The sequence below is a fragment of the Adiantum capillus-veneris genome, chromosome 22 (genome assembly GCF_014529385.1).
Source record: "Adiantum capillus-veneris isolate H3 chromosome 22, ASM1452938v2, whole genome shotgun sequence".
Lineage (NCBI taxonomy): Eukaryota > Viridiplantae > Streptophyta > Polypodiopsida > Polypodiales > Pteridaceae > Adiantum > Adiantum capillus-veneris.
Window position 1 is genome coordinate 34,311,016 of NC_140952.1, and position 23,112 is coordinate 34,334,127.

The 23,112-nt window shown below is 43.3% G+C and overlaps 1 protein-coding gene across 1 annotated transcript; it reads left to right on the top strand.

The window, feature by feature from the left end:
• The first annotated feature begins 19,122 nt into the window (after positions 1-19,122).
• On the top strand, positions 19,123-21,009 carry LOC147429144 (uncharacterized). Its single transcript, XM_086495719.1, has 2 exons — positions 19,123-20,402; positions 20,540-21,009. The coding sequence occupies exons 1-2, from the start codon at positions 19,279-19,281 to the stop codon at positions 20,952-20,954; spliced, it is 1,539 nt and encodes a 512-aa protein (XP_086351845.1). The 5' UTR covers positions 19,123-19,278; the 3' UTR covers positions 20,955-21,009.
• Positions 21,010-23,112: the final 2,103 nt, after the last annotated feature.

Below are 23,112 nucleotides of genomic sequence, written 5' to 3' on the forward strand. Positions count from 1 at the left end.
TGCCGAGGTTCAACCTAACAGGTGTAGCGGGAGAACTTGCTGTAGGGATTGTCAGGAATACGATGAATGACACTAGCATGATGCATTTTGGAGCTATGACACATACCATACAAAGATATCTGTAGGATGTACATGCAAGCTCTAACATGAATTTGCACGCTCGCCTATCACTAGAGCCGATATGCTGCATTTAGATCAAGTGAGTGAGCTAGTGGTGGGCATAGGCTGAGAGAGTCTCTTGCCTATATCACTTATATATATATATATATATATTAGTAGCTAGCTAGTTGGACATAGTTATTGGAACACTTGACTTTAAGTGGGAGTATGTTAGGGTAAAAGAAGCACGTGCCTTGCCTCGAGGTTGAACGTTCGATGTCCAACCACCCATTGACTTCATTGACAATTAACCTTAATCTTTCTACATAAAAGTATAAAAGGTCCACTCATGTAGCAATGAGTATCCCCCCCCCCCCCCCCCCCACCACATTCATGCACCTTTCAAAAACTATCCACATCACTTGAAATTTGGCACATGCACTCTATATCCATCATTGATCAAGGAGGTCTAGTAAAGAAAATTTCAAAAATCCTCTATTTTGGATTAGCTGACAATCATCTTGATTATTATCACGACCTAAAATTAAGATTTTTTTCAAGTTTCTTGATGGTTTTACACCTTATGATTAGGTCTTTGAACAAGTTTCACAAAGTTTGGACATTTTTAGTCCACTTTTTGTAGCTACTGATTTGGTATAAATAGCACTCAATAGGTCCATATGACACTAAATATAAAACATAAGATCACTATATGATAATCTAACATAGGTATGCTCAAATGATTAAAATTTGGTAATTTTGAAGTCCCACATAATAATCACGATTATTATCTATGTGCCAAATTTTGCAAGTGTTAAGGTTCCCAGAGCTAGTGAAGGTACTTTAAGGTTTGTCACTAAGTTTCAACAAATTTGGACAAGTTTTGATATATTTACCCAATACTTACAACGTGATCGGAGATGGAAGCAAATTTGACACTATTTTCAACTCAAATGAGATCAAAACTTCTTGAGCCTTCACAAAACTTCCTATACTTCACTTTGGTGAGCTCATTCTTTGGCCCAAATCCCAATTTTAGCCTGTAGATACTAATCTTGATTATTATTTCTTGACGTTATCTATTACTTTTTTGCAAGTTTGATGTTGGATAGGTCTTATATAATGTATTTCAAGTTCTTTGGGTAAAAAATATATTTTTGCATGCAAATATCACACAAGAGATACTAACAAAACGACCTAATCTCATCCTACAAGATCCTCAGTAAGTACAACTACTCCCGAGTCATCTCCACATAGTTGAAGATGACACTCCTCAACTATGTGTTTTCTAAAAGATTATGTTTTTCCACATAAACCTAGATAAAGTAATGGACAATGATATCCAAGTACTAAGGGTTTTTCTTTGTTTAGGTCATTTTGTCCCCGAGTTCAACTACTCCCAAGTTATCTCCACATAGTAAAAGATGACACTCCTTAACAACGCGGTTTCTAAAAGATGATGTTTTTTCTAGGTAAACCTAGAGAAAGTAATAGAAAATGGTATCCAAGTATTGTGGTTTTTTCTTAGTTTAAGCCACTTCGTCCTCGACAATGGTGTCAAATGTAGGGTCGCTACCAAGCTTTGCTCTATCTTATTGTAGACATAGCGAGAACCATGAACATAATTGATGGGAAAAACTTGACACGACTATTGCATGGAAGCTACAAGAGGCTGTCAATCTCTCTAAAAACCATGAGGTAAAATTTGGACTCTCAAAGGGTCCCTATAAGGAGGTTTAATGACTTTGCCTTTCTTGTCCAAAGTGGAAAACCCGGTGAAGTACATAAACACTTTATCAAAAACCTATCAACCAACATATCATTGGAAAGATCTTAGAAAGTAGGTTCTAAATCCCCAAACTCTGACAAATTTGGAGCCGATTTGCAGAAGTTATGGCCTCCCCATTGAAGCTGTAATGTGGGGAGAGACTCCATTTATAAGACGCACTTGTCACATCACAAAATGGAATCTTCTAGAATATAAGGAATCTGATCACCTTTTATATATCAATGGATAGATCTCAATGAGTACATTCGAAATCCAAAAGGTCTAACAAGTTTTGATTTCCTTTGTAAACTTTTATCGTGCGTCCGTTTTGGATAAGAGGGAGAAAGTCAAAGTCCTTATAAGGCCCATTTGAGAGTCCAAAATTTCTCTAATGACACTCAATCCCATTATATCGTTGAATTTCTACACTCAATTGTATGTCAAGCAACGAAAGCTAATCATGACATTGGTAAGCAAATCATGACACTTCACTAAAAGTTATAGCTCTAATCCTCACCAAACTTATAGAACAAGTGGATATAACCTAAACACATGTGCCTAAGATCTCAAATCCAATGTAAGGCTACTTGCAAAAATCTTGATTATTATTAGTAAGTCTATGTAATCAAATCATGAAACTTTACTAAAATTTCTAGCTCCAATTCTCACCAAACTTATAGAACAAGTAGGTAGAGCCTAAACACATGTGCCTAGGCTCTCAAATCCATTGTAAAGCTACTTGCAAAAATCTTGTATATTATTAGTAAGTCTATTTTAACCTAGTCAATTTTGGTTGGGATTGCAATGGGAGCTTAGCTTTGATGCCCTAATATCTTTCCTATAACTAAAATGTAGTTCCTAAGTTTCATGTATAAGGTATGAGCTAATTAGCAAGAGGGTTAATGATAACCAATTCACAAAATCATTGCAAGAAACTTACATTGTTACATAGATCTTTCACCTGTGAACGCGTCGAAGTTTCCATAACCCAAAAAGACAATCTACATGAGAGATACAAGCATTAAATGCAAGAAGGAGAGTAGATAGAACTCAAAGAGAGCGACTTGTTCTTCATCATTCAAAACTTCAAATGTTTTTACAAAAATTGGCTTATACACATTAGCCAAAATGTCTATGATAAAAGAATAACTAATCTCACAGCCCATATATAGCTAGAGTCGGCTGATACAAGTTGGAAGCACTTAGTCCCAATCCACTCAGCTCATAATTACACAAATAGACTCAAGAATTGAAAAATTACATAAATTCAAGGTTGCATATATCTAAGTTGATCAAAAGAATAGCAACATTTACAATAGTGACTCCTAGGTGTAGCTTTGCAATTCATAAATTAGCTAGGGGGCAAACAATGAGTGAGGTCATCTTCTTATGAGTGCATATTTTTATATTATGAGTGGCTTGTCCACTATCTGAATGTTTTTATTGACATCCTATGATGTGAATATTCTAATCCTGAACATGTGTGAATATTAGTACGATTTTACATTGAGTCATAGTCCAAAGCCCAAGGGAGGGTTGTTGGGTATGGCCTATGTCCTATGACCTAGTATCTTTGTGATCCCTACTTTGGGAAGTAGAAACTATAGATGGCACAGTAAAGCAACCATGCTAGTCAATGAGCCTTAGGTAGTAAATTCCATGTGGGGCATGAAATCATGCCAAGTCCACTCAATCATAACAAGTGATAAATTTGGTACATTGCATAAGAGAGAACCCCATACTACACACATTTTACAAGAGTAGTACTCAACTTTTGTTTTGGTGTATATGAGGCACATGTTGAGGTTTTTCACCCGACGATGGATACGTGATTCAATTGTGATCAATTTTATACCCAAGTTCTAGGGAATCTGGGAGCCTGGTTACTTGCAACAATAGCTCTTTGGATTCAAGCACTAAAGTGATGAACCGGATGAAGTTATGCCATTTAGTGTTGAGGGGGGATGCATCATGTGGGAAGAGAAATAGATTATCATACAAATCAGCTATCAAACATTTGTTTGTTCATATATGATCCAACCCGTCATGTAATAAAAATAGGTTGCAGATAGTAAGGTGAAGTCCTTTCTATGCTCTTCCTTTTTTTTTTTTTTTGGCCAAACTCACAAATGTGAGTGATTTTATATTAATGATAACAAAGAAATACATACCTGGCCATGCTCACCCAAGCCATGGCATCCCAACAGCATCACAAAACCATAGCTTATAGACAATTATAACCGAGCTTTTTACATGGAAGCTCGAAACCCATACAACTAAATAATATCGATACATTTGAACAACGTCCATATCTTGCTAGCACTTAATAGGGAGCCACCACAAAAGTCCTCCTCACACAAGGGTTGTTGTGCCCACACCAAGTATTAACAAGGGAAACAAAAAGAGAGCTAGCAATGTAGAGAAAACTAGCATACCAGAACCCTCAGAGACAACACGAGCCCCGACAACAATCCCACACGAAATTGTCAGCACGAACAACCCGTCAAACTTGTACTCTGCATGTGCCACCAAACGAAGCCCGTTGCCACCAGGACCGCTTGTCACAACACCATAGACGAGCCACAACACACCCCGATAGGGCCAGGCTAGAAGGGATATTGACCCTTGAACAAGGGAAGGGTGGCCGCCACACCCTGTAGAAAACAAATGAGGAGGTCGATGAAGACATCGGAGAAGAGGGGCAGTGTGTGGCCAAGGTCCCCCCCCCCGGGCGCAGCCCACTCTCTTGCTACGCAAGTCCCCACTTCCGCACGCCAGATCTGCCACGCACAGTATCTCCCAAGTCCGCAGCAGAAAGCCCTCCCCTGCAACAACCACCCGGAGTACTCCCTGGCTCATGCGCGCCGCACAGATCTGAGAGCAAAACACCGAAGGGAGGGTTTCATCGAAACTTGACAACTCCTTTCTATGCTCTTCCTATCAAGAGTGTTGTATTGTGGATGACACTGTGACGCTCTCGTTCGGGGCGTCGCGGAAAAGGGGCCGCGCCGGCTCACCTGCGATGCAAACGGGCCTTGCAAGCAAGCAAACGCATACACAAGAACGCAACTTGAAAACTGAACGCAAGAGGGACACGAGAGTGAGGGACACGAACGAATGATCAATATCATAAGAAAGTGCCGAATACAAGGGACGCAAGTAATCACATGAAAACGGGGCTGGCAAGTTGGGGGAAGTGGCACATACTTCCCTTATATACACCCCTGGGTTGAGAGAGCTTGACACCCACGTCAAGCCGGGGTTTTGAGAGGTGCTGATACAAAAGTTGATGCCGAGGTTTTGGGGCGGATATTTACAAGGGGGGGAGTGCAGTGTTGCCAAAAATGTCTAGCTACCTAGGGTGATGCTAGTTACAAGTGGGGGGAGGAACTACTCTATGTTGTTGTCATGTAGTGTGTTGTCCTCCTCTTCAGTGGGCATGTTGTAGAAGCGCAGCACAAGGGGTCTTCCAAGTCGAAGCATGATTTCTTCAGGTACCCAAGTGCATTCCGTCATGGGGCGATTGCGCCATTTGACATAGAAAAGTTGTCCCCGGCGCCCAAAGCGCGACTTTAGGATGGCCTCCGGCTCATGTGGCGGGCCATCCTTTACATATTCGGGGAGATTTCTCCCATAGGTGTTATCCGGCACAAATCTTTTGAGCAGACTTACATGGAAGGCATTGTGAATGTTGATGTGTGGTGGTAGCTCCAGCTTGAAGGTGACGTCGTTGAAGGACTTGAGCACTTTGTAAGGACCATAGTAGCGATGATTCAACTTCGGGGAGAGGCCTTGAGGGAGGGTGATATTCTGAGAGCTTACGAGGACCAGGTCACCTTCTTTGAAGAGTTCGACAGGTCGTCGCTTTTGGTTGGCGTATTTGGCGATGTGTACCTTGCTTTGCTCGAGGCTTTTCTTTGCATTTTGCATGCGCGTCTATCATTGTCGAAGAAACTCCTCACATTCCAGATCCTGGGCATGCACATCGTCGGTTGCCAGTGCAAGAGGGGTGATGACTTCTTTACCTGTGGAGAGCTCGAAGGGGGTATATCTAGTGCTGCTGTGGATGGAGTTTTTGTAGTGGAATTCCAGGACGTCCATGTATTCGGACCAGTCCTTCTGATCGGCCTTGACGTAGCTGCGGATGTAGTCTTCGATGCCTTGGTTGACTCTTTCAGTTTGACCATCAGTTTCTGGGTGGTAGGCGGAGGAGAAGCGGAGTTGGGTGCCTAGCAGCTTGAAGAGCTCGTGCCAGAGGTCGCTGAGGAAGCGGGTGTCGCGATCAGAAACTATGGCTAAGGGGAGGCCGTGGTATTTGAAGACTTTGGCGAAGAAGTGTTTGGCAACTTGGTAGGCGGTAACGGGAGGCTTTGCTGGTATGAAGTGGGCCTGCTTGGTGAAGTAGTCGACAACCACCATGATGGTAGTGTGGCCGTGGGAGGGGGGGAGGTCGACGATGAAGTCCATACTTACCATGTCCCAAGGCCGGGAGGGTGTTGGCATGGGGTGGAGGAGGCCAGCAGGCTTGACTCTTTGAGCTTTGACCAGTTGACAGGTTGGGCAGGTGCGCACGTAGTCGATTACGTCGTCCTTCATTTTGGGCCACATGTAGTGTTGGTGGAGTTTGTCATAAGATCTCTTCTGGCCACCATGTCCAGCTAGCTTACAGTCATGAGCCTCCCACATGAGGTCTTTCTTTAGCTCTGGATCATTGGGGATGTAGCTTTTTCCATGCGCCTAGAAGAGGTTATCTTTGACTTCAAAGAGACCCACTACAGCTTTACCAGAGATGTGGTCGTTGAGCATGCGGAGGACAGCAGGATCAGCTTTTTGAGCGTCGAGGATGTGTTGGCGTAGAGTGCTGGTTGCTGTGGAGATAGCAATGAGGGTGGGCATTCGACTGAGAGCATCTGGCATGACATTTGTGGTGCCCGGTTTGTGGATGATCTCGATATCATATTCTGCCAGTGTATCTTGCCACCTGGCTTGCTTGGGGGTGATTTTTGGTTGTGTCTGGAAGTATTTGAGGGAGATATTATCTGTGTAGACCTTTGTATGCTTGTCTTGGACATAGTGTCGCCACTTTCGGAGGCAGTGGACGACAGCGAGCATTTCCTTCTCATGGGTGGTCCATCTGGTCTCAACATCTGTGAACTTGTGGGACTCGTAGGCGATGGGTTGATTCTCTTGCAGGAGGACTCCACCAATAGCACCATCGGAGGCATCAGTGTGGACTTCAAAGGGTTTGGTGAAGTCGGGTAGTCGGAGGACGGGGGTGCTACACATGGCTATCTTCAGGTTCTCAAAGGCTTCTTCTTCTTTATGGGTCCACTGAAAGGGTTTGTGGCCTTTGGTTATCTCTGTGAGTGGTGCAGCGATCTTGCTGAAATCGCGGATGAAGCGACGTGTGTACTGACAGAAGCCCACAAACTCTCGGACTTCTTTGATGGATGTCGGTGGAGCCCACATGATGACAGCGTCGACTTTCTTGGGGTCCACCATAATACCTTCTAACGTGACGTTGAAGCCCAGGAATTCGATTTTTTGGACAACAAACTCACACTTCTCCAGCTTGGCATACAGCTGGTGTTCCCGGAGGCGCTGGAGTACTGCGGCGACATGCTTCTGGTGCCCTTCTAAGGTTTTGTTGTAAATGAGAAAATCATCGATGTAGGTGATTAGGTAGTCGTCAATCATGTCGGGGAAACTGTCATGGATTATTCTGCAGAAAGTGCCCGGACCGCCGGTGAGACCGAACCCCAGGACCATCCATTCCCAGGAGCCGTAGCGTGTGCGGAAGGCGGTCTTCGGGATGTCTTTAGAGGCGATGCGGACTTGGTGATAGCCTGAGCGGAGGTCGATGCGAGTGAAGTATTGGGCACCCTGTAGTCTGTCCAGAAGATCTTCCATGAGGGGGACTGGGTACCTGTTCTTGATAGTTATCTTGTTGAGGGCCCGATAATCCACGCATAGTCGCATCGAACCGTCTTTCTTCTTGACGAACAGGGCTGGGGCCCCAAAAGGAGAGCTGCTGGGCCGGATGAAACCTTGATCCTCTAACTCTTGGAGTTGCTTCTTGAGCTCTTTGAGCTCGGTGTCGTTCATGGGGTAGGGGGCCTTCGCCGGGGGTGTGCTTCCTGGGATGAGGTCAATTTCATGTTGAATTTGACGGGGAGGGGGTAGGCCGGGGGGAAGTTCAAAAATATCGAAAAACTGGAAAACTGTGCGAAAACTGCTTGAAAACGTTGGAAAACTGTGAAACAGCGCAAAATAGGGTCCGAAACGATGAAAACCGCGAAAAATGGCTCAAAAACGGTGAAAACCGGTCCCAAACGATGTAAGACGGGGCAAAACGAGGTAAAACGTTGAAAAACGATGGGGAACGTGGAGAAACGCGTCAAAACGGGGCAAGAATGCGGAGAACGCGGTGAAAACGGGGCGAAACGCGGATCAAACGAGGCAAAACGGTGAAAAACTGTGAGGAACGTGGAGAAAACGGGGCAAAACGGGGCAATAACGCAACGGACGTGGTGAAACGGGGCAACACGGGCCAAGAACGCGGAGAAAACGTGGAAAAACGAGACAGACGGACCGAAAACGTGGTGACAACCACGGGCCGACGTCGGATCGGCGGGGACTCGAGCCGAAGCTCTGATACCAAGTGTGACGCCCTCGTTCGGGGCGTCACAGAAAAGGGGCCGCGCCGACTCACCTGCGATGCAAACGGGACCTGCAGGCAAACAAACGCATACACAAGAACGCAACTTGAAAACTGAACGCAAGAGGAACACAAAAGTGAGGGACGCGAACGAATGATCAATATCATAAGAAAGTGCCGAATACAAGAGACGCAAGTAATCACATGAAAACGAGGCTGACAAGTTGAAAAAAGTGGCACATACTTCCCTTATAGACATTAAGACCTAGAATTGTTCAAGCATATGTACACCGACTTCCACTGCAAAAATATTTCTCATAAAAAATCTTCATGTGGAACAATTTGACTAGTTGAAGTCTAGGCTTGAAGAGAAACCTTAGATTAGCATGTGGAACTATTTGACTTGAAGTCTTGCTTAAGGAGAAACCTTGTTTCCAGTTGCCTACTATATCCTTTCTTTTTTTTAAAAAAGCTTCTTTTCAAAAATTAATTTGCTTTATAGGACAATGATTTGGTAAAAAGGTAATAAAAGGCTAAAGCTACTGAACAGTCCTTTCAAGCATGATTGGGCATGCGTAAATATGTGGGAAGCTACAGTTTTGTTAGTAAAAGTCTTCGAAATATACACTTGTTAGTTATTTGATTGTGTGATGAGATGTGTGCCAAAGAGTCACCCTATCTTGTATTTGCATGTACAATTAGCTAAACAACCCCCACCCACCACCACCACCCAAACAAACCCCCCCCCCCCCCCCCCCCCCCCCCCCCCCCTCCCTCCCCTTCCCTTTTCTCTAAAACCCGAAATATTTTTTGTGGTTCTTACTTTGGAACCTTTTAACACGCATATGAATAGGCTAACTCTAAATTTGAGAGGGATAATCATATTAAAAATCTTATATTATAACTAAAAATTCCATAATTTGAACCGCTTGAGAACCTTTTTGTCCAAACTTGAGCTGACCATTTTTCATTTTGAACATGCTTTTAATAAAGCAAATCTACCCCCCCCCCCCCCCCCCCCCCCCCCCTCTCTCCTCCCCCCGGAAAAAAAAACTATCGTAGACCCGTGGCATGTGTGTGTGTGTGTGTGTGTGTGTGAGAGAGAGAGAGAGAGAAAGAGAGAGATTCTCTTAGAAGCTCCTTGGCCGTGTGTATGATCTTAACTATGATAATAAATCACCAAGATTGTTCTCCATGTTAGTGGGGTACGTCCATAATGTTTAGTTTTGTTTTCCGTGACATATTGATTTTTGAACCTAAAAAATATCAAAAATAATTAATTTTAAAAAAAAACTTGCCCTTTTTCTATTCTTATAAATATTCTTTCCAACTCGATAAAATGCATAAAGTCCAAACCACATCGAATCTACCTCTATTATTTTATGCAAAATAAAACCTTTCCTTGGGTTTGGAATAGCTTAAGCTTATACTGAGTTCGATCGTGGTGATCTAGAAGCTCCAACAAAAGCCATCTCCCCCTTGTCAAAGAACCAACTGAACCTTCAAGTCTTGATCGAAATGGCCTTTCATCAACCATCCTTGGAAAGCCTTGATAATGTGAATATGCCACATGGACTCTATAAGAAACATTTTGAATTGGAAAAAATTAGGCCAAATAATATTACAAATACATTAATAAAAGGGTTTTTGGTCATCAAAGGTCTTAGTACCCAAAGGATGAAGCTCCTTTAATTTTCTTAGTAAGACAAGTGTCCTGCCAAGATTGATATTAAACTACCTCGATACCTGCCAAGATTCCGTGCTGCCATATCCTTAGGAGATTGTTGTCATATCCTCCTAAAAGAAAGACGGGAGACGGTGGATTAGAACTCATCACCATCATGCACAAAGCCCTCTGATGATATGATGTAACCAACAAAGCAGCTATGTCGAGGTGCTCAAACAGGGCAATTCATGCATTAAAAAAATATGGCAAGCAGTCCTCCTTCTGCTCTGTCCACAACACTGAAATGCGCGTCCCATGCCATGCTCGTCTCCCTACGACCCTGCGGGTCTATCCGTCGCCTTGCTCGCACGCCCACCTATTTGATTGCCACATTGTCATCTGCGTGTTCGTCGCGCATTGCCAGGCTGCTACGCCACTTGCGACCAATATTTTCTGAGATTCGGCTTATTAAGCCTTTTTCCAAAATGGGTACGACATGCTGGTGCGCTTCAAAAGTAAATGGAGTTAACGTGTCTTTTTATTTTACTTTCTTTTTATTGTATTTTGTTTCAAATGCTGATGAGCAATGTGTACATTTTACCTTATTATTTAAGTGGGGCTCTTCGTAATATATAAACCATTTGTGAGTAGGGAGTACTGGCTCGAAGAAAATTTAAAAAAAAGCCTATTAGTGAAGATGCATGAGGAGATTTAGAGGCAAAGGAGTGAGAAGGGCTGTAGAGGCAGGCCATGTGGAGGCCATGCCTCCCAATTAGAGACCTCTCTCTCTCTCCCCCCCCCCCTAGAGCATAGGTAGGGACCCTTCATTAGGCATAGGCAAATCTCTCTCTCTCTCTCTCTCTCTCTCTCTCTCTCTCTCTCTCTCTCCCCCCCCCCGAGGAGCGTGTCCACTAAGAAATATGTAAGATAACATGTGTGAACAAAATATGGGATTTATAATTGGGTATATCTACAAAAAAATGTACTTACGTAAAGGGTTTTTAATTGAGAGAGTGAAAATTTTCCTACATAAGGGTTAGTTTTTTTACAAAAATGCATACATAAGGGTACATATTGTGATGTACACGTCACGTGAGGCTATAAAGAGAGAGAGAGAGAGAGAGAGAGAGAGAGAGAGAGAGAGAGAGAGCTGTACTGCAAACTAGGTCTACCTCCTCAATAGTCGGCAACCTATCTTTATAGGAACGATACCAATTACATGCCAAGAACTTGCCTACGTGTCCGCCCACACCAGGTGATCGGACACCCACATCACACCTCCCCCCTTAGGGAGAAAAAGACGAACATCTTTTTACTAGTTTTGGACTTGAAAGGATTGGACACAAAGGGATCAACTCCGACGCCTCATCCAGGGGGAGTGATCATACAACTTAGGGACTAGGGGACATGACTTGGAGACGGGACTCAACAAAGGATCAACATCATTCCGAAGATCATCGAGGCATGGAACTCATACATCTCGCTTATGCAAACTTTAGGTCGCTATCCCAAAGTTAATGGACAAGACGAGGAAGGACTGACTAAGGATTGGGTACGAATTTTTTGCGACATGCATCCCTTTGCGAAGGAACTTGGTGTGATGGTAACGGTTATTCAACAAAAACTAGATTGCACAAGGAACCAAAGATTAAAAGACTACCACTAAACACAATGAAAAGTTGAGCTTCACGATTCAAGCTCTGCTTCATGACCAACAAGACTAAGAGATCAGGTACCTCTGCAACAATCAATGTGCAGCAACTCCCGTCTTTTCGAGCATGCTCAAAACAAGAACATTTGAAAACCATCTGCAAACTGCAAAATATCCCAAGAGAATCAATTGTGTAGAGCACATTCAGTGTAGGTTGTCGCAGGAAACACTCACCAAAATCCAAATGCATTAACAAGCTAGCCACTGCTTTGATAGGACTGTCTTGTAGGCGTGTTCCCGAAAGCTCCATGAGAGAGGGTTCTTGCAATAAGAGGGGCTGAACAAGAGCGGGGTGTGTTGAAGGGAAATATAAAGTTATGTAGCTATTTCGGGCCTGCATATTTGGGGTGAAAGGTTGAGCGACCTTCTCTGCGCACATGGCATCCTCAACATCACCAGGCCGGCCCACCCCACTACAAGAGGTTGTGTGCTCTTGTGACGCTGTTAGCGACGGAAATACACTGGGTTTTTATAACCCCCGGCGTCGCTAAAACCGTCGCTACGAGAGCATCGCTATAAGCGTCGCTATATAGCGACGGTCATAGCGACGGTTATAGCGACGTTTACACAGAAGACTATAGCGACGCTCATAGCGACGGTTATAGCGACGTCTGAGAGAAATTTTTTTTGGTGATAGGGCATTGAATGCCCTACCACCCATCAACCATATTGTACTTGATTCACTTTTTAAAAAAAGTGCAAGGGTAGATAATAGACCCAAAATAGTCACCCACAAGACGCATTGTTTGCAAAATTGACAATTGTACACATCATAGGCAAAATGAATTGATTGGCAAATGTAATAATGACAATTGTACAACATCATAGGCATAAAGAATTGATTGGCAAAAGGAACTGTGGTGACAAATGTAATAATATGCATGGTTCAAAAAGACGTATAAAATCCGTCTCATGATACATAAGCTATGAGAAACCCTAAACTAATGCTATCTAGGTACGGCTAAACTGACGTCGTCTAGTTAGACGTCTCATCGCGTCCAAGCGGCGTATCTGTCGGATTCTGCAAAAAAAGACAATAAGACAGCTTTCAGTAAGTATAAACATATAACGACATTTATAAAACAATACAAAAAATAGAAAAGAGTAAACCCTAATACTAACCATGCCGCCGCGAGAACTGAGAATGTCCATCAGGGCGTTTAAGCCCTTCCTGCCTACGTACTCGCGCTCGTACGGTGTGGGATCACGTCCTATCATCCACCACTGTCAAAACATACAAAGATTTCATTATGTTAGAATTAAAAAACTCATAAACCCTAAACTATCGAACATAAAGAGAAATGCGAAAACACTTACAAAATCGGCCTCAAATGATGCCCATCCACCGCTCCCCAAGTGGTGTGAGCTCCCTGCCTCTACTCGCGCTCTGGCTGCATCCTTTTGTTGCTTCCACTTGTCGGGATTCTCGCGCGCTGCTTTCTTCGCATTCTTCCAATCTTCTTTGGCCAGCCAATCTGGCCTGTTCCACCCATTCTTGATTGCGTTTTGCACTTCGGAACGCTTGTGTTTGCAGTATTCGCGCATTCGAATCTTCATCAGGTCTTCATTGAAGCGCTGATCCCGTGTTGGAACGGGAAACTCATCATGAAGTATGCTAATGACTCTGTTTTTTAAATCACTTGGTACTTCACTCCATTTGTTTAGTATGTAGTGTCTAAACATCTGAGAGCAAAGACCACGCATGCGCGAGATCACCTTCTTGCCGTCATCATCCATGATGATGCCGCCGCTGAAGTCGACGGAGTAAGACAAGCCCTCTTGCCGGTGACGCGTGAACCTGGGTGTCCCGGCAGGGGTCTCTAGCGGCGTGTCGATGGGGGTACGGACGTCAGGTGTCTCCACCAGCGTTTGGGCCCCGAAGCGAGGAGTGTCGAGTGGGGTGGCTCCTGGCGGAGTAGGTAGAGGTGTGTAGCTTCTAGGAACAGTCAGCCGTGCAAAACCTGGCATATAAGATGGCGATGCTGTGGCTGGTGTGGGGGCGGGCAAAGAAGGGGAGGGTAAAGAGCCTCGTCGAACACGAGGTGGTGTGGAGGCATCGGTGGCGGAATCCCCACAACAACCGCCACCGCCACCACTAGAGCGCCGGTGTCTAGACGAGTGTGAAGCTCGTCTCGTCGACGCCGAAGCTTCGGAGCGCGCCGAATGCTCCGAAAGAGAGGGAGATGCGGATGGAGTAAGAACGCGCGATGATACGCTAGAGCGATGACGCTCCACGTACCACTGTCTCTGCTGCGGTGGCAAAGAAGAAAGAAACTCCTCATCATCCATACCTGCATTAAACACACGAATATTTAAACTTAATATTGAATGAATAGAGTAGACAATGACGCAAAGACCATTAAATAAAATGACGTAATGACGCATATAAATACAATGACGCAATGAATTGAGTGATAGAAGAGGCAAGTCGAAAACTCAGAATTTTCAATCAAAAGATGTGAGCGCGAGTAGAAAAGAGCGTTATACGTCATATTGTGAAATCCACTTTTGCATCACTGGATTGTGAAGCATGCAAAATCGGTTGATTTTAGCCTCTAGATCTTCCGTCATCTTCTTCTCAACACCGAGATTGCACATGACAATCCCAGATATGCGCTCATCATCTATGGTTCGCCATAGCGTGTCCCGGGCTTTATCAAATCCGTCTAGCCACTCTCCAATGTACACTAGGGACTCTGATACCAACCAACCTTCTGCCATGCTACCCTCTGGACGTGCCTTTTGACGCACATATCCCTTAAGCGTTTTCATGAAACGTTCTAAGAAGAACATCCATCTGGAATGAACTGTGCCAGCTATTTCCACCTCATCAACTATGTGAACAAGAAGATGCACCTGAATGGTTAGCATGGTAGTAGGAAAATGTTTCTCAAACATGCACACAAGCTCCGCAGCATTTAGTTTGGCGAATGGTATGGAGTCTACGTTGATCTCCTTTTGTGAGATCCATTGCACCAGCTTTGCAAGTTTGTAGATTGTGTTACGGATGTCGAGAGACAAACATCCCTCAATGGCAACCGGTAAAATAAACTGTAAAGTATGTGCAGCAATGATATTAAAGTCCACATTTTATGCAATGATCAGAACCACCGGGTTATAATCTCGTCTTTATTGGTCAATACCTATATTTGTGGGTACAAGAAATCTATACACCCACGTCTACATGATACTGCATGTAGTGGACAAAACCCCTTTGCCTCTTCTCTAGCTGTAGCACTTCACAGCATCTTAACATCTTTTCACAGTAGATCTTTTCACTGTTCGTCTAACTCTAAACCCTAAACCGTAAGTAATTCTTGCGTGGACTCGATCTAACGTAAATAAGCGTAGATCTAAATAAACATAAATCTAACTAAAAATAAACCTAAATCTAATTTAACGTAAGTCTACATCTAACCTAATCTTTAACGTCTTTTGGGATAGTTTCCTACGACGTTAAAACTCTCTTCTTCTTGTGTGTGTGTGTGTGTGTGTGTGGGTAAACCTAAATAAACCTAAGTCTAATCTTCTTCTTGTGTGTGTGTGTGTGTGTGTGTGTGTGTGTGTGTGTGTGTGTGGGTAAACCTAAATAAACCTAAGTCTAATCTAATATAACATAAATCTAAATCTAACGTAAATTATGTTATATTAAAAACAAAGAACTAAACTAACAGGGATTATAAGAACCTTAAAACTGATTTAACACATAATTTTTCACATAACTCGGCAAGAGTTGGCATTCTCATCACTAAAGATGTGAGAGTTAACTTCCGGGGGTGACGCTGCCTCATCTCCATCCACATCTGACGACAGCAATTGGCCCTTTAGACCGTTCTTGCTCTTGTTACTAACTTTGAAGTTGCTGTTGAATGACTAGAGGTTGTCTAGACGGTCATTGTGTCGGGGATGTAGTGACTCTTGCCGCCCTGAAGATCCACCTTCTTCCCTATCTTCTGAAGACATTTCACCAGTACTTTTGGATCGACGGAGCCCACCATGAGTGAAGACAGCAATACCATATATTCCATTGAGGGCTTTCTTCACCCGCTTCATGCAGGCATCGCAGTCTATGGAGACCTAAATCTAATCTAATATAACGTAAATCTAAATCTAGCATAAATAAACGTAAATCTAGTTAAAAATAAACCTAAATCTAATCTAATTTAACTTAAATAAACCTAAATCTAATTTAACGTAAATCTACATCTAACCTAATCTTTAACGCCTTTTAGGATAGTTTCCTACGACGTTATAACTCTCTTCTTCTTGTGTGTGTGCGCGTGTGTGGATGTGTGTGCCAATAAAAAGAGATAAATGGTATAAGCTTTCTATCACCCATGCCAAGTATGATAGATTGATTATGCCATTTCCCTCTTGAATAATAGGTCTTGAGTTCAACTCCTCGTCGGCTAGATCTTTAGGTCTTTTAATTTTAATTAGTTTCCTACGACGTTAAATTAGTTTCTCTCTCTTTCTCTCTCAATGTGTGTGTTTTTTTGGATCGTATGCATGTTTTCTCTCTCTTTTCCTCTCTCAATGTGTGCGTTTTTTGTTTATGCATGTTCTCTCTCTCTTTTCCTCTCTCAATGCGTGCGTTTTTTGTTTATGCATGCTCTCTCTCTTTTTTCCTCTCTCAATGTGTGTGTGCATTCTTTGTTTATGTATGTGTGTGTGCGTTTTTGTTTATGTTTGTACTCTCTCTCTCTCTCTCTCTCTCTCTCTCTCTCTCTCTCTCTCAAAAACACTATGTGTGTGTGTGAGAGAGAAAGAGAGGGAGAGAGAAAGAGAGGAAGGGAACATGAGAATGAGGAGAGGGAAGGAGCATACCTGGCTCTCCTTCCTCTCCTCGTGTGTGTGTGTGTGTGTGTGTGTGTGTGTGTGTGTGTGTGGAGAAGAAAAAGAGAGAGAGAGAGAGAGAGGGAGAGCGTTACCTGCTCCTTGCTTGAGGGCGTCGAAAAACTCAGATATGAGATCTGAGTTTTTGGGCGCGCTCGGTTATTTTTTTAGCCCAGCCGGCGTCGCTATGAGCGTCGCAAATTTACAAAGAAATTTGCGACGCTCATAGCGACGCCGGGAATTTTTTTTTAAAGCGTCGTTGTGTGAGCGTCGCTAATATGAATAGCCTCTTGTAGTGCCCGTAGACCAGATCGAAAACCTACAAAAGAGCTGGGGTGGGAAAGGCGAGGCTCATAGGAAGGTGCAGACGCACAACAGTCATAGAGGGTAAGCGCACTTCGCATATGATCAGAGACGTGCCAACTACTGATATTGGGAGCAAGCACAATTGCTCTTACTACTATGATAACGACATCTAGCTGCTCCGTGTCTGCTGTTGTAGCCTTTATGCATAGCATAACGTGACTTACATAAAACCCGACTGCCGTCGTAGCGAGGGCTCGTGCTGTCGTAGCTAGGGTTGCAACTGAGGCTAAGTGCGCAACACGTTGGGGTTGGGATTCTGCGTCCTTGAAAGCGTCCATGGCAGAACAAGCCTTGCAAAGGGGGCAGTTGTGGGTTGGCAGGCTGAAGAGCGGAGATTGATTTTGAAGGTGATTGAACAATCTTGGCAAGAAGCGCAGATAGGCTCTGCAAGAAATGCAAAATTATCCACCCTGCAGCAATGTACGGGACTGTTGACTACTCTTGTAAAATATCTGGACATCGCCTGCCATTGGTGATGTCGGTAGAGTGCATCAATGGAAGTGAACAACAAGAAAAGCATAGCGCAATCGGCATTGCATGAGGGCAAAGTGCAACTAGCCTACATCAAAGGGAAACGCCATGGGTATAGAAAGGGAAACCAAGAAAACTTAGAGTAACTACCCACCCGACAAGAGACTGCCCGTCTCCTCCACCAAAGAGACGTACACGTCACGTGAGCCTAGAGAGAGAGAGAGAGAGAGAGAGAGAGAGAGAGAGAGAGCTCTACTGCAAACTAGGTCTATCTCCTCAATAGTCGGTAGCCTATCTTTATAGGAACGATACCAGTTACATGCCAAGAACCTGCCTACATGTCCCCCCACACCAGGTGGTCGGACACCCACACCACAATATAATATTTGAAATTATCCAGGTAAGGGATTATTTAAATACCTCTTGTTCGCGCATGATATATGCAATTTTTACATAGTGGACTCATTAGGTGTCTCTCTCTCTCTCTCTCTCTCTCTCACACACACACACACACACACACACACACACACATCGCAGAGCAGAGGTATGGATGCTTCATAAGGTATAGGCGAATCTCTCTCTCTCTCTCTCTCTCTCTCTCTCTCTCTCTCTCTCTCTCTCTCTCTCTCTCTCTCTTGCGTCCTTCCTCGACACGGCATAGTGAAGATGACGTGGGGGGACTGCTTTGTGGGTGCAAGTCCGCTAATGATGGGGGAAGCTAAGGTGCAAGCTCATAGGGAAGGTAGATTTACAGGCTTGAAGGGACGCATCAAGAGGTGGGGAAGGATAGCACGCAGGGGAGAAGGTTTTGGCAACACGAGTAGGATGTGAGGGCTAGGCGATGACGGCACAAGGAACCACTTTTTGAAAATAGATAATACAATTTAATATCAAAACACAACAAAAAGTTTCATATGATTGTAGACACTTCTTGAAACGTACTCTCTCTCGCGAGCTCCCTCATCATCCCTTAACTTAGCAGGCCTTCGCGCCTCTTCACCTTATTTAATTCATTCTGAAAAAAGTCAATCTATTAACATAATATGACGGAGGTAGTGACCCTTTACACGTGTCACTATCTGCGAGATGAAGGCTATAAGCCAAAAGTGGGGGAGCGAAAAAGAGAGAGAGAGAGGGGGAGCGAAGGAGAGAGAGAGAGAGAGAGAGGCTGCCGAAGGCGGCCGGCCGTACTTGTTGATATAAAGAGGGCTCAATTTGTTCATGTTAACATGTTGAAAAATAGATTTTAAAACACCCCCAAAAAGTTATATAAAGGGTTTCTCGTAGCCCCGCTGCCCCTTTGGAATTCGCTATGAGGTAGATGTCACCGACAATAAGCACAAAAAGGAATTTGGAGTATGAGAGGCAAGAATGAGCAGGAGCATGAATGACCATAGGGTAAGTTTGTGTGTGCGATGGGTCAAAAAGAATGAGCTTGAAGGAAGGAATATGAGGACTTGGGGGGGCAAAAGGTGAAAAGTCATTGTAAGGTCAGAGACTTTGAGCAATGTGTTAGTGGCCAAAGCAAAGATAGGCTAGACTGCTTATTTTAAGCGATGACGAGCCGGCCACCATCTGACATGGTCGAGGAGAAAGGGGCTTTGCGACTGTGTGTAAGTGTTGGGTGAGAGAGAGAGAGAGAGGGGGCAGAGAGGGAGGAACCTCGTGTGTGCGTGCTGAGAAACCCAGCGCCCACATACGATATGGACGCCCAGACCCTGCAGCTCCTCCTCTTGACGATCTTCGCCGTTGCTGGCTTCTTGCTCTTCGTTGTTCTAGTAGCATTCTTAGATCTCGACAAGCTTCTACTGCAGCACCACCGTGCTGAGCATCTCGCGAAGCAGCAGGTACAAGAAGCTCTGGCGGCGGCTGCCGGCTGCCTGCAGCCGGCGGCTATGGCGGACACTTCAGAGCCCACTATTGACAGAGGCCATGGAGGCTCAAAGCCAGTGGAAGGCGTTGTGTCCATAGAGGTAGTTCCGTTACAGGAATTGCAAGCTGCAACTGCACATTTTAGTGAGCGCCACCTCGTGCACGCGGGCAGCACTGCCCACATCTTCATCGGCTCTCTTTCTCCTCACGACCAGCCTGTCGCCATCAAAAGATTCGAACCCCCGCCGATCACCTCGCCCCGTTTCGACCCCTGCTTCCACGAGCTCCTCACCCACACCACCATTTCTACACAATTCAATACACAGCTAGCTAAGTCTCAAGTAGAGGCTAAACAAGATCCCCCAACATCATGTCTACATAGCCACATTTCTTCCATCAATGCACCAACTTCACCTTCACCACCACCATGCCACCATTCACCTTCTCCTCATCCACACTCCCAATTAGCCTTGTCATCATGTCATCCTTTCCCTCAACAATACGAGACACAACATTGTCCGTCATTATCGCCATCCACATCGACATCTCAAGCCACTTCAAAATCTTTGGCAACATCCTCCCAATCTCCTTTGGAGCAAGAGACAACTATTACTAATTACTCTGATAGCCACACATCTTCATCGAGTGTGCATGACTATAACTTCATTCAACACCAACCACAATGTCCCATTCTCATGCCTTTGCTTGGGTATTGCCTTCAAGAACAAGATAGGCTTCTAGTTTATGAATATGCACCAAATCGAGATCTTGCTACAGCATTGGCATTGTCTACATCGAATTGGAAGGCTAGTACTTGTTCCATGCCAATCGACAACGCAAATCCTTGTTACGTTCCTGCATTGCTTCCTTGGATTACTCGCTTGAAAGTGGCTATTCAAGTTGCTGAAGCACTTGCATTCTTGCACCATTCATGCCAACCTCCTATAGCACATAGGTAAGAATGTATGCACTTATAAGACTAGAAATATTTGCAGAATTCCCTCACAATTATTGAAGATAGCAATTGTTAATCTTCTCAATATTTCAACAGTAGATTTCTCTTTAGAATGACCATGTGATTTTGTTTTGTAGGGATTTGAAGACTAGCAGCATCCTACTCACAAGGAGCTTCGACGCCCGGTTAGGTAGCTTCAATGAAGCATACACATTGAGTGAGGGGGAGTTCCCCCTTTATGACATCTATTGCTATGGGAAATTGCTATTGCACCTTATCCTAGGTTCAAATATAAATGATGGGATTCACCTAAACGAATTTTTTAAGAACTTAAATGACCCAACATGTATCGATATGTCTATTTGTATCGAATTTCTCCGAGTAATAGACCCATCCATGATAGTAGATGAGGATTTAGCAGAAGAAATCCTAGGAGTAGCATTGCTAGCCAAAGCATGTATAGGAGTGAAAGACTCTAATAATATCTCCATGGTCACAATAGTAAGGTTGCTAAAAGACCCAAAAACTATTCTAAGCAATACATGGTCTTAAGAAGAGTTTGTTTTTACCTTTGTTAGAAATATATGTACTCATGGACACTTTTATTAGAAATAAGTTAACTACCTCATAAGTAAGAGATAATGCAAGTTATCTCGGTGTCAGTCCAATTGTAGATTCATGAAACCATTGCTCAACTAACATCTTGTGCACGTGTTGGCCTTCCAAAGTAGAAGTTTGGTAAGAACCTTTTGATCCATCAAAATTCATCCTTATCTTTGTGTAATAATGTTTATAATTGATGCTTAAAGCGATTTTCTTTTCCTGATATAATAGGGAGAGAGATCAAATTCTCGAAAGTGTCATTGACTAGCAAAGAACCTACTGTGAATAGCAAGTCTAGCTTCTAGATTGCCAAAGATTAAGAAACCAATCCAAAGGATGCTAGGGAATTGTTTAGGGACTGATCCATTTTCCTGAGGGACTCCAATAAGTTTTGACATGACCTAGAAATATCCTAGAATAGCAAAATCTAAGATCGAGAGAAACTTATACTTGAAGGCAAAGTTTTCAAAATGATAAGATCAGGGATAAAAATGGCCTAGGATTTTCTAAAAAACACTCAAATTCTCCTCAAATTACAATATGAAAGTTGCTCAAATATATGGTCCCAAGAATAATAAATTGAGGGACTAAGGCTTCAAATCATCCTAGTCAATCTTTTTTTGTGGGAAGAGATGGTGAACTTAGGCTCATGCTAAATCTGTCTTGGTCCTCTGCAACTCTATTGTGTCTATTCTTAATGCGATGTGTTATCAAATTCTATGCATTGGTGGCAAGCTTTGAAGCATGGCTTTGATCCTTCACACCAAATTTCACCTCCACTATAGCTACCAATCTTAGTATTACGTACTTTATCTTCCAAACCAAAATTTCCACTCATTTTATGCAAGGCTATTCCACTACAACACACCGCACAAAAATCGACGTGGATATCGACGACTCAAAGCTTGTTTTAAAAGTAAAATACATTGGGATAATCATCGGAATAGACGTCGTTACGGTGTCGTCGGTATATGCACCAGTCTTTTAGTCGTCGGAATAAGCTATGAAAAGGGAGCCGGAATAAACGTTGAAATAAGCGTCGGTATGATATTTTAAAATACTGACGCCTGTTCTGAGGCCTATACCAGCATATATACCAAATACTGTACCAAAAAAGGCAGAACCTGCATTTTTTTTTTGGGCAAAGAGGACTGGGAACTGATGTTGCATGTACTGCAGCAACAGAAAACAGTCCTCTTTGCCCAAAGGAAGAGTGCACAAGCAACCACACTCCACCTACAACTTGACGCTAAAGAGCGAGTGTATACAGATTAGCAAAATTTTAAGAAGAACAAAATCACAAAATCAAAAGTTTAATCATGACAAGTTCTCAAAAGCATAACCATAATGTCGACTATCAAACCATAGACATAACGACATAAAGATTTTATAGACATAATTCAAAACATGATTCGAAAACTGCAAAACCATAAATATAACCCACTTGCTATACCATAACCATAACCATAACTTGCTTGTCATACCATAACCATAACAGCCATACCATCATTGCAAAATCATAACCATAACCATAATCTGATTGCCAAACCATAACCATCCCATGATTGCCATACCATCATTGCAAAACCATAATCATAACTTGATTGCCAAACCCTAACCATACCATGATTTCCATACCATCATTGCAAAACCATAACCATAAATTGATTGCCAAACCATAACCATAACCTCTGTGCCATAGCATAATTGTGAAACCATAACCATAACCTAATTGTCATACCACAATCATAATCGCAAACGGAATGCAAAACCATAAACATAAGCGTGAAACTGTACATGCATACAATCACTGAGTAAAACTATATCAAGAAGATTACAGCTACAAAAAAGATTGTATCAAGATGACTGAGTAAAACTGTGTCAAGAAGACCCTCATGGTAATGCCTCCTAGTCGACGGCCTCTCCCTCCTCTTGCAGCTGGATCAAAGGGCCATACTTCTCCTCTCAGAGGGCGCTTCACGGCAACTTCCTTCAAAATTATGGTTTAATCATGAGATAAATCTTCAAATAACATATACATTTTTAACAATTTAAAGCATACGTATATACTTACAAACTCATGTCGAAGTGTGTCATTAGCCTCCAT